Source organism: Erigeron canadensis, chromosome 4 (genome assembly GCF_010389155.1).
Source record: "Erigeron canadensis isolate Cc75 chromosome 4, C_canadensis_v1, whole genome shotgun sequence".
Lineage (NCBI taxonomy): Eukaryota > Viridiplantae > Streptophyta > Magnoliopsida > Asterales > Asteraceae > Erigeron > Erigeron canadensis.
In genome coordinates, this window is record NC_057764.1 from 41,772,346 (window position 1) to 41,788,420 (window position 16,075).

Below are 16,075 nucleotides of genomic sequence, written 5' to 3' on the forward strand. Positions count from 1 at the left end.
GTGAAAAACATGTAACATACTAATATTTTAATATTTTGAATAAATGTTTGACCCCATGATTTTTATGGTTTAAAAAAAGTATGTGAGAGATTTTTCACCCAACTTAAATGTCTAATAGCCTCATATTCTTTTCCCAAACGTTTTTTTATAATTTTCATAAACAAAACGTTAATCCAAACACACAAAAATACTTTATAAGCTATGTAACATAAACAGTAAAATTATCATATTGAATTGAAAAATTAGGTCAAACATTTTTTAACGTGGTAATTAGTATTTTATCCATAAAAAAAATTATTGTGATCAGATTTAAATTAGATTTTTGAGTTTCAATCAACACATAAAAAATAATGATTGTGGGTGACAATCAGCTTCGCCAAACACTGGCTTTGCATTGCACAACCCGCAATTATACAAAAATTATGTTTGTTAGTATATGTTGTTGAAATATCTATAAAGATAAAAAGAATTAAAAAGGTTATAAAAAGAATTGAAAACTTTTAAAAAATAAAAAGGTTAAGTATGACAGTATGTATAAATATACCATATGATTTAGGTATCAATTATTTTCTTAATAATCAATGTATAACAATTTGTAAATACGAGCATGGTAATCACGCAATGCGGCGACAGTAACAGTGATGGTGGTTTAGTGATGTTGGTGACGGGTAGTGATGACATCGACAACTGGTGTTGAGTGATGTAAGTTGATGCAAAGATAATAGTGAAAATATTTAATAAGATAAGGACTTAGAATGTAAATTAGCAAGATAAAGGTTTAGAGTGTAATTTGATTCATTAAGAGCAAATTTGGTAATTTCTAATAACCATTTTCCATAGGGGTGTTTATTAAGGTCAATTTCGTACTTTCGTATGTAACTATTGTGTAACACTTTTTATTTTTAGGGGATTAATAATCTTTATAAAGGAGTATAAATGAGACGCCGGGGTCCTATTCTAGCACACTTGACTGATTTTGTGGTTCGTTTTTGATTTGTTGTTTTTAAAGTATTCAAGTTGTTTTTGTTTTACATTTAAATTGGTACCTGTATGTTGTTTCTATTTACTTGGTAGATTGAGAAGTGTCCAATGTTACTATTCTGACTTATACATATACAATTACATCTAATATATATTTCACGTTTGGAGGAAAAAAATTTGTAAATATATTGTGGTTCTTAGATTTAGGCACATCTATACATTTCTTGAGGGGGCAGATGGAACATCATATAACTTCAACCCACATCTCCCACACAAAACGGTTTTGTCCATACACCTAAAATTGCCCGCAAAAAATTAGTAAAACTCAAAAATATATATATATATATATATATACGATAAATATTATAATAGCAACCGTCAAATTGTTGGTCAAGTTATCTTAAAATTTGGGGGTTTTGTAGGGTTTTGTGCCCATTTTCACACACAGAATTCTATCCATAAATCTAATATGGGTTCTTTGAAAATTAATGAAACAGAGCAATTTAAAGAAGAAGATGAACCAATTCTAATGGAGCAGAGCCAGAGATTTTGTATGTTTCCAATTAGATATCATCAACTTTGGGAGATGTACAAGAAAGCACAAGCTAGTTTTTGGACTGGTAATTCACTTCTTAATTTTGGATTGAATTAGTTTTTTTAAGATAAGCTTGTGCTATGCAATTCAAGAAAGTTTATGACTAGGGGTGTTTTTAAAAAAATATATATATATGAAATTTATTATGTATAATATCTTGGTATCTTAAAGATTTTGTTCTAGAAAACTAACTTCTTTATGTACTTGATACTTTTTAAAACACTTTTAAAAGGGTCTTTCTGAAAGCAGTCTCTATCTTGGGTAGGACCGTAGGGGTATGACTTTATATCTCACCTCCCTAATATCCTGCATAGCCTTGGGATTAGGTACTGTTGTTGTAATTTAGTATGATTTTGTGCAAGTTTATAACTTGGGTGTGTTCTGTTTCTGATTTATAGGAATGTAATCTGTTTCTGATGTTTGTGTAAGTTTTGTAACTTCATGTGGTTTCTTTCATTGAGTTATGGATTATGTGATGATGGTCTATATTTTGTTCAATGTGTTTTTCTATATTTTACATTAAACCAAGTATTTTTATATCTTAGATTCTTAGTTATACTATACATTATTATATTTTGGGTATTTATGATTTTATATAGCTTTGTTACTTTTTTTATGATTGTATGGTAAACATGGCTATCGGTAATTATTATTTCTTGAAGATAAAAGAAAAGTAATTAGTCATACATAATTAAATGGTATGTATGCAAATTATCTTTTACGTTGCTTTTGGCATGGGTTCTTTTCGTTCTTGATGGCTGTATAATTTGTTTGTTATCTTTTGTGATAGTTAAAATCTGGTATGCTTACAAAATGAATTTTGCCTGTTGATAATAAAGTTCTTATCAAATGATAATTTGGCTGTTAATAATAAAGTTTAAGGAACATGTCAAATCTTTGGGCAATGACATTCGGTTTTAGGAATAAGGGACTAATCTGTTTGGCAAATCTGTGTGATTCGCTGTTAAATGGATTAATGGCCTGCATGATTCGAAGTGAAAAATGAACAGCTAAAGTTACCATGCCAACGCTACATAATACGAGCCATATTCTGGAAGAAACATTTCAATGTCATGTCACAAACTACACAAAGCTAGAACAATTCCCATTTGGGATGTCCCATGAAAATTGAACATATTGTCCATCTATCATCCACTTTGTGTCCAGGTGAATGCCACTAGTATTTATTTCAATCAGCAAATGAGTACATTTATTTTCATTCTTTTAGCGGAGGAGGTTGATCTCTCTTTGGATATACAACAGTGGCAAAATTTGACTGAATCTGAGAAGCGATTTATAAGTCATATTTTAGCCTTTTTTGCTGCATCAGATGGAATTGTTTTGGAAAACTTGGCTGCAAGATTTCTTAACGACATTCAAATACCCGAGGTTGCATATAGTTTTCTTTTCAGTTGTTTTTTTTCATTAATTCAGGGGTATAACATTGTGGGGTTCCTTGGATTTTTGACTAGTTTAATGCTGTGTTGTTCTTTAGGCTAGGGCATTTTATGGATTTCAAATTGCAATGGAGAACGTACATTCTGGTAAAGATTTTTAGTTGATATGCGTGTATCGTAGATGGTTTTTTGAGTTGTTTCACTCATTTTCTGTATTTGTTTATAGAGATGTATAGCTTGCTTTTGGAAACACTCATCAAGGATTCCAAGGAAAAGTACAGATTGTTTAATGCAGTTGAAAACATTCCATGTGTTGCAAGAAAGGCCCAATGGGCTTTGAACTGGATTAAAAGGTTAATTCCTTACTTCAATATCAAGAACAACAGGATGCGAGGCTATGTGCATTAAGTAACTGAAACTATTGTTCTTGCTTTCTTGTGTAGCTCGAATTCATTTGCTGAAAGACTCGTTGCATTTGCATGTGTCGAAGGGATTTTTTTCTCGGGAAGGTACGTTAACTTATCTTGTTATAGGATATATATACGTATAACTGGAATTAATAAGTATCCATAACACACATTTAGGCATTAAGTTAATCTTATGCATGTGAATAGATATATCTCAGGGTGTGATTTATGCATGTGTATTCACTTGTTTTAATTATTGACTTTTCAGCTTTTGTTCAATTTTTTGGCTCAAGAAGAGGGGAGTGATGCCAGGTTTGGCTTTCTCAAATGAACTCATATCGAGAGATGAGGGTCTCCATTGTGACTTTGCTTGTCTTCTTTACAGGTGATTTTTCTGCTCACCTGTTGAGTAAAGTAACTTAATGTCGTTAAGATCATCTTGAAAAAGTCTGCTCAACTTTATTTACAGTTTATTACAAAAGCAGCTTCCTGTACAAAAGGTCAATGAAATAGTAGATGAAGCTGTTGAAATAGAGACTGAATTTGTTTGTGATTCCCTTCCGTGTGCACTAATTGGCATGAATGCAACACTCATGAGCCAATACATAAAGTTTGTTGCTGATCGTCTCTTGGTATGATTTATATCCTTTCATGTTACCACAATGTCATGCTTTCGACTTTCAAGTCATAGAAATAAAGCTGGCATATAATGGGCTGGTTGGGTAATGGCTACTTTATTTGGTTCAGGCCTTGCTGGGTTGTGACCGGTTACACTTTTTGTCCAATTTTTTAGGTTATCATCAATAGTAGGTGTCAAATATGATTGCAAAATTTATAATATTTCAGTAGTAGATCAATATTTCAATACATGATATAGGAGGTTATCAATGTTTGACACTTCCGGGTGACTCTTGATTCTTTTGGCTTGTTTCCTTCTAAACAATTTTGTTACCCTTGTGACCCATTAGAAATAGTACATAACCCGGATGGACCATTCATAAGTAAGTGGGTTAAAATGGTTTTACATCAAATGTGGCTTTCTAAATTAACAGGATTTGATCTTACTGCTATATAACAGGTTGCATTGGGTTGTCAAAAGAAGTACAACGTAGAAAATCCTTTCGATTGGATGGAGTTCATTTCACTTCAGTAAGTATTATTCTAATGGATTGTCTTTCATAGCTTGATGTTAGGTATTCAATACGTTGCTTTTTCCTTACGTTTACACATTGTAAACATCGTTAGCTAATAATCCTTTTTTTGCATTTCTTGGTATGATGATGATTAAACAGAGGAAAAACAAACTTCTTTGAAAGAAGAGTGGGCGAGTATCAGAAAGCGTCTGTTATGTCAAACCTTCAAGGCGGTGACCAAAATTTCGTTTTTAAAATGGATGCTGATTTCTAGCTCTATTACACAACACAGAGCCATTTATATTTAGTGTTTAAATTTTGATTCTAAAGAGCTCTTAGAACATGCCTCCTTAGTTATTCTTATTCTTATAATTAATAATCACCGAATATTTTGAATGACTTATAATATTTGTATCCCATATTATTAAAATCACTTTCAATATATTACGGGGTGTTTGGTATAATGGAATGAAAAGGGGAGAAAGGGAATGGGAAAGACTTACGTTGTTTGTTTGCGACGAATAAAGGGAATGAGAAAGGAGAAAGGGGAATCAATTCCATTCTCTTCATTCTCTACAAATTGTAGAGAATTGTAGAGAATGGGAAAAAAAATAATTTTTTTTTTGAAGATGTTATATGTTATAAATGTATTATTATTTAAAATTTTAATTTTTATATATATTCATTCTCTCTGGGTACCAAAGAACGAAATCCATTCTCTTTCCAAATACTCATTCTCTTTCTCACTATTTTCATTCTCTATTACATTTCCATTCTCTATGATTCCCTCTTACCAAACACCCCTTAAATTTACTGGATTTAATTTAGTTTGTATACATAAACAAAGTTTATAAATGTTTCGTAGTTTATTTGGTAGAAATACAACATTGCAACTTTTTCGCAACATGTATTAAAATTTTGTAGGGTCTATTTTAAATATATTGCGTTTTATACTTTTATATATATATTGTTACTTTAGTAGCTTTGATGTATTGCATGGGATTTCTGAAATTCATGGAATTCCCTTGCTTAAATCTAGTTAAATTGTATTTCAAATTAAACATCATGCAATTTTGAATGCATGAAGTAATTTTCTTTTGATATTAAAGTATAATAATTGGGTATCTCTCGTAATCAATGATATGTTAAAACTGATGATAAGGAAGAGATGGCATACCAAACTCTTTCTTATCAAATCATGATGTCCATTGGTTAAAACCGAAATCATGATATATTTAGTTACAATCACATTATTAAACTAGAATAAGAATATGAATTTACTCTTGTATTGTGCAAAATAACAGTGTAGCTAAAAAAAACAAAGATTTTACTATGTTATTGAGTGTAACATTTCATTAAGAAATTGAAGATAATCCCTTTCAACAGCAACACAAAGTAAATTAAAAATGCAGCTTTTAATATAATATCATAAAGACTAAAGATTATATCTCCTTAATATATGTTACTCCGAATTTCATTAATTTGATTAAATAAAATATAAGACAGTAAACTGTCCGATTTTAGGCCGTTGGGATATGAATAGAAGGGGTTAATGGCATGGGGCCCAAATGCAGGCGGTAGTGAAGTGAAATTGGAGACGAATCTTATATATTGTATAAAAATAAAAATATGAATAAGAATTAATAATAATAATAATAATAGTATGAAATTTTAAGTTTTAAATATAATTAGTGAAACTACAAAATAGAAAGGTATAAAAATAATGTTTTATCAATGCATCAATAAATAGAATGATAACGGTTACCAATGCATTTTGGGTCCACATTTGAAGTTGAGAGACACTGGTCCAATCTTTAAAAATGCCTACATATGTGCATATTAAATGAATATATTAGTAACATCATAGACATTGGGGTGTTAGATTAGTCGTTAGGGTGGTTTTCACATTGTGATTTTCTCATGAGGGTCTCAGTTTCGAATCTTGTCACATGCAAATGTAGTAAGGGGGTCTTAACAATCTTATATTCATCTAACACATGGGGAGCAAACCTTTAAGGGCATTGTCATGAGTTGAATCGGCATAGGTGCATCCGTATGAGGGGTGTTAACCATTTATCCGTTGTTGCATTTAAAAAAAAAATTAAAAGCATCATAACACTTTGAAATAATGAGAGTCTAATATAATGAGAGTCTAATGTGGTTCAGGGACAAAATGGCCCTTTTATCTTTCTTTTTTTTTATAAAAAAAAATTTAATTGGGTTTTGTTAAATACACGACCCTAAAGGCAATAATTAATGGGAACATACACTAGTCTTATCATAAAGTCGAGAGATAGATTTTAATATATGGAAAGTTATCATTCTTGAAATAATTGATAAAATGAAAAATGTGTGGTTATGGGTTGGAAGTCATGAAAGCCGAAAGCTAACCACGCTTACCAACCAAGATATCATCATCAAACATGTAAATACAAAAGTTGTCATAAAGTGGAAATATATCGACCCCTCAAATTCCCTAGGTTTCACTATCCTTTATTTTGGTCCATATTCAAGACTCTAAGAGTGGGGTATTCTCCAAAATGTATATATTGCATTATATATATATATATATAAACAGAGGTCATATCTCTGGAAACAGAGGTCATAAGTTTGATTCTCATGTCCAACAAGGCTGGAGGTCCTTTCTACCTATGGTAGAACCTGGAAGCAGTTTCTCTACCTTTGGTATGGGTAAGACTGTCTACATATCAACCTCTCCATACACCATCGAATACGGTATTGGGACCCAAAACCCGTGGAAGACGGCATTGGGAGTTACTTCTACTTCTACTTCATATATATATATATATATATATAAGGAAATGTTAGGTAAAACATGCAATATTTATTTTAGGTAAAGTAGAGGTAGTTTATGTAAAATTCAGGGGGGGTTATGTAAGATTAAGGGGATTATGTATGTTTATCAAATTCAAAGGTTTAATCTGTAACTTTTTTTAATATGTCATTACCTAAACTTAGATAAAGTTTGCAGTACGGATTATTTTTCCATAAATTATTATAAAGTTTACTTATAAGTTTACAAACGATGACTTACAAAAAAAAAATTCAGAGTTTTGCCATTTCTGACACAAGATTAGGGTTAAAGTGAGTTAATACCAAAAATGGTGTAGTTGAGAAAAATATTTCCCAAAATGGTGTAGTTTAAAAAATATTTACCAAAATGGTGTTTTTATTAGTTTTGTAGTATTTTGACTAAAAATTAGATTATATTTGTTTTATCAACTTTGCTAAACTATTAAAACTTAAAAACTTAAATCAAACTAATATCAATCTATTAATTACCAAATACTATTTAACTTTTCATTGAGTTTTTCTATAACTCATTCATTGTCATAATATCATAAAGCCAATTCGATATGTCTTGAATAAGTAAGGTACCACATCATAAAAACACCAACAACAATAAGCAAAAAGTAAAATAAAAATGGAAATCATCCGGTTTTAGAGATATCATGTGATCATTGGTTTCGGCAAGACAAACAACAAAAGAAGCACTTCATAACATAAAACAAAAAGAAAAGAAACATTGAATAAAAATTATAGTATATGATAAGCAATTAAACTCACAAAGTAGCCAAAGCTTTACTCGTTGATGATTAAAATTTTAAGATAAAAAAATATGAGGTAGCAACATCAATGGTATAATTGAGAAATAGAGTTTATTTAATATTTAAGAGAAATAGGGCTTATGTATATAATCAATAATTTTTAGTCAAAATACTACAAAAATTAATAAAAACACCATTTTAGTTTATATTGTTACTAAAAACACCATTTTGGTAAATATTTTTTAAACTACACCATTCTGGTAAATTTTTTTTTCAACTACATCATTTTGGGTATTAACTCGGTTAAAGTTGCCTGAGAAAATAATTAAAATATAAAAAACACGAACTTTGTTATACTTCATGATGGGATAACGAGTGTAGGTCAACTCATGATGATAAAATAGCCTGCTCAACTCATTGACTTTCATAATTGGTCACCATCATATTACCCGTTCTTCCACCTCAAATGATCACTATTTCATGATTTTCATTTCAAAATGTCTTAAAAACAAATATACTTTTGTATTAAACCAATAAAAAGAAATTTGCAATTCAATATAAACTAGTATTTTGAACCCGTGCTTCGCGGCGGATGAGAAAATTACTTTTATTATCTGATTATACAGATAGGAAAAAATAGAATAATGATAGTAGTCTCTCTTTTTAAATGGAGATAAAGTTCTACATATCAATGGATGAGAAAATCATTCCTTTCCAACTACCTTGATGATTTGGTCGTTACAGGGTCGACTATTAAAGACAAGGCCTTCCCATTGAATTTCTTTTTCTTTAATTTAGTGAAGAAACAAAAATGTTGATATTTCTTTCTTTGATGTTATCAACACAATAGTCTTTAAAAACAAATAATTTGAACTTCAATGTGAAGTTTCAACTCTAAGAGCATACGGTATGGAATGAAAACCCCGATCCTGGACATCTACATGGCAATCGGCGCTGAGCTATTTTCCATCCCTCCTCTATTCTGCACCGAACCCTACATCAAGATTCTTTATTATCATGCCGATGTCCGGGGTTCTTGAATTGTTTTGTTTTTAGTGAATCAATGGTGTCACTTTTCTTGTCTTATATCTTTCTTGCTTTCTACTTTCCCCAATTTTATTCTTTTATGTTTCTGCGTTTTTAAGTTTTTTAAATTTACAATGACATATATATACAGATATATGTATGTATATAAATTACAGTAAAGAAAAAGCACGTGAAATGATGAATTAGAAAGTCAAAGAGTGCAACTTAATATATTCTTTTTAATCTAAATTTCAATTTAAACCCTGAATATTATCATATTTACAAAGTTGTTATTTTAGTTTTGTACTTTTGTTGGGATAGTTTATACTATTATGTTTCTTATAATATAATGTTTTACTTTATTAATACTATCTTTATGTTATTGAATGAGAAAGAATAGTTTAAAATTTTATGTAAGAAATAAAATAAATGAAAAGTATAGTGTTCTGTGTTTTGGATCGTTCTGCATCCATAACGGCTTAAAAGTGATGAAATGATGAAAACTGACGTGAAACTGGGGTGGCGTTCTGGATGGTTCTGCGTGCTGTAACCATACCTGATGCTCTAAGATTTAGTGAACTTAAGAGCAAGGAAAAAAGTTATAGTCCAAACCTGAAAAGACACAATTGGTGTCATATTCTAGTAAGACAAGTTAATTCTATTCTAGGGTTTCTGTTTTTTTTTTTCAACTTAGTTGTTTGCTTTAATTTATTTTCAATTAATTTTTTTTTATACCACTTCACTTTTAGTATTGCAGTATTATTATAAAGAAAAATGCTAAATATTCTACACAAAAAAGTATGGATTTAATATTAAAAAGAGCCTTAAGAATTTTATAATTGTAGAATTTGCTTAAATTAAACCTATAAGTACTTGAGTCAAACATTACATACCATCAGGCATCAGCACAGAAGACTTGCAATTTCACGCAAGCGAGGGTCAACTAATCTTTTTTAAATGGTTTGATCTTGTCAACATAAATATTTGATCTTTTGATTTTTTTTTTTTTATTATATTTTTTTAAACTAGATTATTGTCCCGCGTAATATGCGAGTAAATACATTTTTATCTTTATCTTATATGTAGAGTTTAAATACGCGGGTTCAATCTTTCGGGGTACCCAGATCATGTGGGATTAGGATAGAGGTATTTTACCAGCATCATATGGCTCATACAGTGTGGGTCAATGGGTATCTCATTGTGCTACCGGCATTGGGGTTCCCCCATTACCTTTTTTTTATATCTAATAAAATATAGTACATACAACATAACTATATATATAATTCATTTTTTTTCCTCAGCAAATGTGATACATTATTATGAATAAGAAATAGAAGGTATAAAGCTCATGTAAACGTTATGAATTATTTTTTTTAGTCAAAAGTTGATTTAGTTACAACATCCAGTTTTAAGTATCATGTGGTGATGATAATCAACAAAGGTCAAATGAAAAAATACAAACAAATATTGCCTACAAAAAGATATTACAAAAAGATAAAGCCCATTATATGCGTTTAATGTTTTTAAATTTTATTCTTTAATTTGATTGTTTTTAATTTTAAATTTTCATATTTAATAAATCTAGTCATAATCTTAATATATATTAAAATGCAACTGACTTAACTTTAATTGACCAATTACAGCTCTTAATTTTTCAAATTTAATTAAATCAACACATGTCAAAATTAATTTACACTTTTTGGTTTTTTATCACTAATTTACACTTTCACTCAATTTAAAAATTAGTAATTTACACTTTTTGTTTTTCCATCATCAAATTACACTTCAACTTAATTTAAAAATAATTAATTTACACTTTTTAGTTTCTATCACCAATTTACACTATAATCCAATTTAAAAATAATTAATATTTTATTGCATAATGTCTTTCTAATAACAATATATAGTTAAAAGTTAAAGAGGTTAAAACATTTGGATTAATACGAATTAAAACTAATCTCATTTTTCGTATATTCAGTATCTTAATCTTCTATTATACTAAAGCACAATTGCTCTAATAATTTATCGACCAATCACAACTATTGATTTTTTTTAAGTTGACTTTCTTTACAATTTTGACTTGAATTTACATTTTTTTGTTTTCCATTAACAATTTATACCTTTTATCTAATAATTATAATATAATAAATAAATAATAATAGTTAATATTTATTCAATAAAATAATAACTAATATATATCCCATAGTATGTTCTATCATCTTTATATAAATTAATTAATTAAATATAAATAAAGCTTAATGTATATATATTAAGATTTTAGAAGTAATTGTATTATTAAATTGTATTGAGGTGTTTTGTAGTAATTGTCATTATATATAAAATAAAAAGCATCTAAAAATATAATCATTATAAGTAAAACATAGAACATTATCATATCTAATTAAAATATTTAAAATATCTTTCATCTAAATATAAAATATTATTTATAATAGTGTAATATAAGATTGTAATACACCATGTGTAACAATAAATCAACTAAAATGATAGTAACTTATTATGATTTTTTAATGTTCAAATATCGTTAAGTATTTCAAAACTTACAACTTTGATAGATCTATTATATTTTGTAATATTTAAATATCGCTAAGCATTTTATAGTAAACAATCTCGATGAATATATTTTTAAATTAATATTTTAATATAAACCCAAAGTGTTGATATATAGATCAATATTTTATTACTCATAATAGTATATTTTATTTTAAACTACAATAAATTAACATTTAATATTGATAATGCTATAATCCATGTGTATTAAACACGAGTCTAAAAGATATTATATACTAAAAGACAATTAACCTAACTTCAATTAATATTATTTTTAGCTAATTAAGAAATTAAAGAAATATAATAAACAAACCTTTTTTATTAATTATATTATAATTCTATATAAATTCTTATTAACTTATACGTTTTTGTTTTCCACCACTAATTAACATTTTTTTGTTTTCCATCAGATATTTACACTTTGCATCATTAATATATAATTTAGAATGAGTATATTTTGACTAATTATCTAAGTGTGAATATTAATATTGTCTTTAACCAAATAAGACTTTACAAAATTTAATCTAGTGGTTATAAATAAAACTATCACTACTTTACAATTTTTTTTTTGTTTTTCATTACATATTTACACTTTTCGTTATTAAATATTTAACTTAAAAGTGGTATATTTTGATTAATCTAACCCGTGGTATTAATATTGTCTTTAACTAATTAAGAAATTAAAGAATATGATCCAGTGGTTATATATAACAATTAAAAATCATCCAACGGTTTTTATTATTTTAAAGATGATTTTTGGACTTTGTTATATATGAATTTTAATATTGAACTTTAAGGTTCAATTAAACTATAGATCTACAAAGAAGCAGAGATCTACTTTAGTGTTAATAGAAAGATAAAGAAAAAAAAGCTAAAAACCATGAAAAGCAAAAAATTTGACCATTGTATTTGATGTACGTAAACTGATGTTAAGTTCTTGAGGTTGCTTAATGGTTTAAATTACTATTTATTTATGGTATACATATAAAGGAAGGAAAGTTGCTACGCCTTTACATAGCCTATTAGATTTATTTACGGATTATGTTTTAAAAGGGGGTTATTTGTATAATCATATAAAGTGAAAGTATTAATACCGTCTTTAAAAAAGATAAAATAATTATATTTGATCTAATGGTTCTAAATAAAAGTTAAAAGTCATCCAAGGGTTTTTATTTGTTTAGAATTGAATTTTGGACCTTGTTATATATACATTGGTAGATACTTGAAAACCACACAGTTTTGTATATCCATCTTTTGTGAAGTCTAATCAAACTATACCAAAAAATAATTATTTTTTTAAATAGGAAAACAAAATATGTACTCGTATATGCATATATAAAACAAGGAAAAATAATAGTTATACAATAATTTGGCCCATCAAATAATTTAGAGAGGATTTTCATCTATCTATAATTGTATACATACAGTGTACCTTACCACTTGTTTTTATTGTATACAAAAATAACATTGTTGTATTGTATTATATATTTATATATCACCTCCTATAAAGTACATACTAGTAAATAAAAGTGGTTATACATCTTAAGAAGTAATTAGTTGCTTGATTGTATACCAATATGTTCTAAGAACACACAAAGTAACAAATAAGGAAAACTTTTAAAAGAATTATATATTTTCGTAGATTTTTTCATAAGCCTGTAACTTGTACGAAGTTAATCTTTATTTGTATATGAAGTATAGTTAAATAAATACATGATTTCCTTATAATAACCATGATACGACAAAAATTGAAAAGCATCACTCATCAACATATATCCAATAAGTCATCATATGTGCATCAATTAGTATGTATAACTTTTTAAGATAGTTAAGTGGATGATGGAGGGTATGACTCGCACTATCTATGATAGTTGAAGGTGGGATGATGGAGGGGGGCCCTTGAAGCATATAAATCGCAAAGAAACCAACAAACCACCAACTCTTTTTAGTCTATAGTATGAATGGGGTGTGGTGTGACCTTTTCTCACCTTTCTTTCTCATCTACCTACCCCAACCCCAATTAACAACTTTCCCTAACTTCTAAAACAACACTACACCCACTCCTTCCTTCCTTCCTATCCTACCCACCATCTTCGAATTCTACTTTATGCCACCACATCCTATTTAGTATTTACAACTTTGAAGTAAGATTATAAGTATTTTATAATACTTCACATGCATTTTCTTAGTCACTACTGGTATTAATTAACAATTACACTAATATTAGTTTAAATATTTATTAGATACATACAGAATATTTTGGGCAAACCCCCGTTAACTTTTTATATACGGAGTATAACCCAAAAGTAGTTATTACAAATAGTGTGCAGAATACATGTTAGAAGTTTAACAAAATAATCAAAAAACGAAAAAAGCCTCTAATATACAGAACAAGTAGAATTAGATATACAGAGTTGACAAATGACGATAACAAAGCGTCAAACAACTTTTTTCTACGGAGTATTATATACCTTATCAAGTGTCCCACTAAAAAAAGTATCAAGTTGAAAAAAGTTTTAAATGTTGACCTAGAAACAAGATGACATTGTTAATTCAACTTTAGAGGTAATTTAGTTTTTCAATAGGTTTTAAAAAATTAGTTGCGGGAAAAGAAAAAAAAAATTGGTAAAATCAACATGTTATTTAACTATTGTTTCTTCCGTTTCAAAATAAATTATACATTTTCATAATATTGCCTTCGATGTAACATTATTTTTCCCCCTACCTTATGAAGTATGCCACTTGTTGTATACATAATATATTACCTTCGACAACAAAATATTTAAAAGATGTCATTTTATACATAATAATACTCCTTTGGTAATCAAATTTTAAACAAACCAAGATAATACGAGTATAACAAATACAGTTAAGTATATTTATTTTAGTTTTTTCTTTCTTTTCTATAATGTATTAAAAAAAATTTTAATCCTTTTTTACTAGTTTAGGTCAAAACATAACTCGTTGTGTCAAAGTTATAGTTAAAAGCAAAGTATTTTTTTATACTAATACGAGCATGCTACCCGCGCGTTGCAACGGATATTATTGAGAGAGTTTCGATCGTTGTAATCATAAAATCTTTTAATATCGTTAATCACGACATCCTCTTGATCTTGAAATCTTTTTATCTCGTTAATTACGACTTTTGCTTGATCGGAATCCATATTAATAGACGTTGTAACGTCATAATTCCCGACTCCATATGAATATGTTGTGTGTGTTTTAGGGTATAAATAAGACAGATATTAATGTTTAATGTGTCTGCTTTTGATGAAAGGGTATTTGTATTTATTGAAAGATATTTATTGGGAGAGAGAAAACTTAAAGGAGTGAGAAGAGCAAAAACGTAAAATCGTATGTTCCAACTCTTGTAAACTTTCAACATGGATAGATAATTTTTAATAAGGAGTATAGATATACAAACAGATAATGGTTGTAATTATGTCTAACAAATGGTCAATGAAAATGATGTTTCACTATATTATAAAATCCTACATCATTTAATTTTATGCTATATCAAACTATGTATAGATATGAGAACAAGGAATATTGCGTATGTATGTATTTTATGACAAAGAACAATAACTTTATTTGTTAGAAATAGCTAACAGAAAAGAACTATATATATATAATATGTATAGAAATACCAAATAATAAGTTTTCAATTTTTGTGATAATATATCCAAAATAGTAACTTGACATGTTGTTTGCCATCACATGATACATGCCGGATCTATAATATATTAATGGGGTACTTTATGCGAATGGTACATGTAGTTCGCACAAATTTCGAATCATATTTAACTTATAAAATTACGTTGATATATAAACTTCATGGCTACCAGTCTACCACTTGGCTTCATAGAAGTCCAAGGACAACCATTAGTTCATGTTCGTTAAGTCCCATATAACTAGCAGATAACATTTGTAAAACTTGTATGATACGGATTTAGTATTCAATCTAAATTAGGCACGAATCAGTTGTCGGAGTTTGGGAATCAATCATAATCTCGTTTGAACCAGTTGTTGAAATTTGAGTTTAAACCCAAAAGGTTTGCCGAGATCCGGATTGCCAAAAAAAAAAAAAAAGATAACCCTCGTTGACTAGATACAAATCTACACATAATATGTATTTTTTGTAAAAAAAAAGAAAGAAAAAGTAATCAACATGTCTGAAAATCAAAATCAAGCTACAATCATTTGTATCACTCACTTAACCTCCAAAATGAAATTTTTTTTCTTTTTGAACAACAAAAAGTTATAAATTTATAATAAGAGATAATCGACTAGCAAAATGCTAGTGATCTACTACAATAGTCTAGAAATACAACAATTACGCATTCTAGACCTATCTCGAAACTTTAAATGCAAAGGTAGTAAAAGGGTAGAAAAAAACTCT

General features: G+C 28.3%; 1 protein-coding gene across 1 annotated transcript; it reads left to right on the top strand.

Annotated features, from left to right (window-relative positions):
- Positions 1-1,354: 1,354 nt before the first annotated feature.
- Positions 1,355-4,955, top strand: LOC122596191 (ribonucleoside-diphosphate reductase small chain A). The gene is made up of 9 exons (XM_043768722.1): positions 1,355-1,601; positions 2,805-2,965; positions 3,072-3,120; positions 3,200-3,326; positions 3,417-3,482; positions 3,649-3,765; positions 3,850-4,012; positions 4,459-4,529; positions 4,673-4,955. Exons 1-9 carry the CDS (start codon positions 1,451-1,453, stop codon positions 4,785-4,787), a joined length of 1,020 nt encoding a protein of 339 aa, XP_043624657.1. The 5' UTR covers positions 1,355-1,450; the 3' UTR covers positions 4,788-4,955.
- Positions 4,956-16,075: the final 11,120 nt, after the last annotated feature.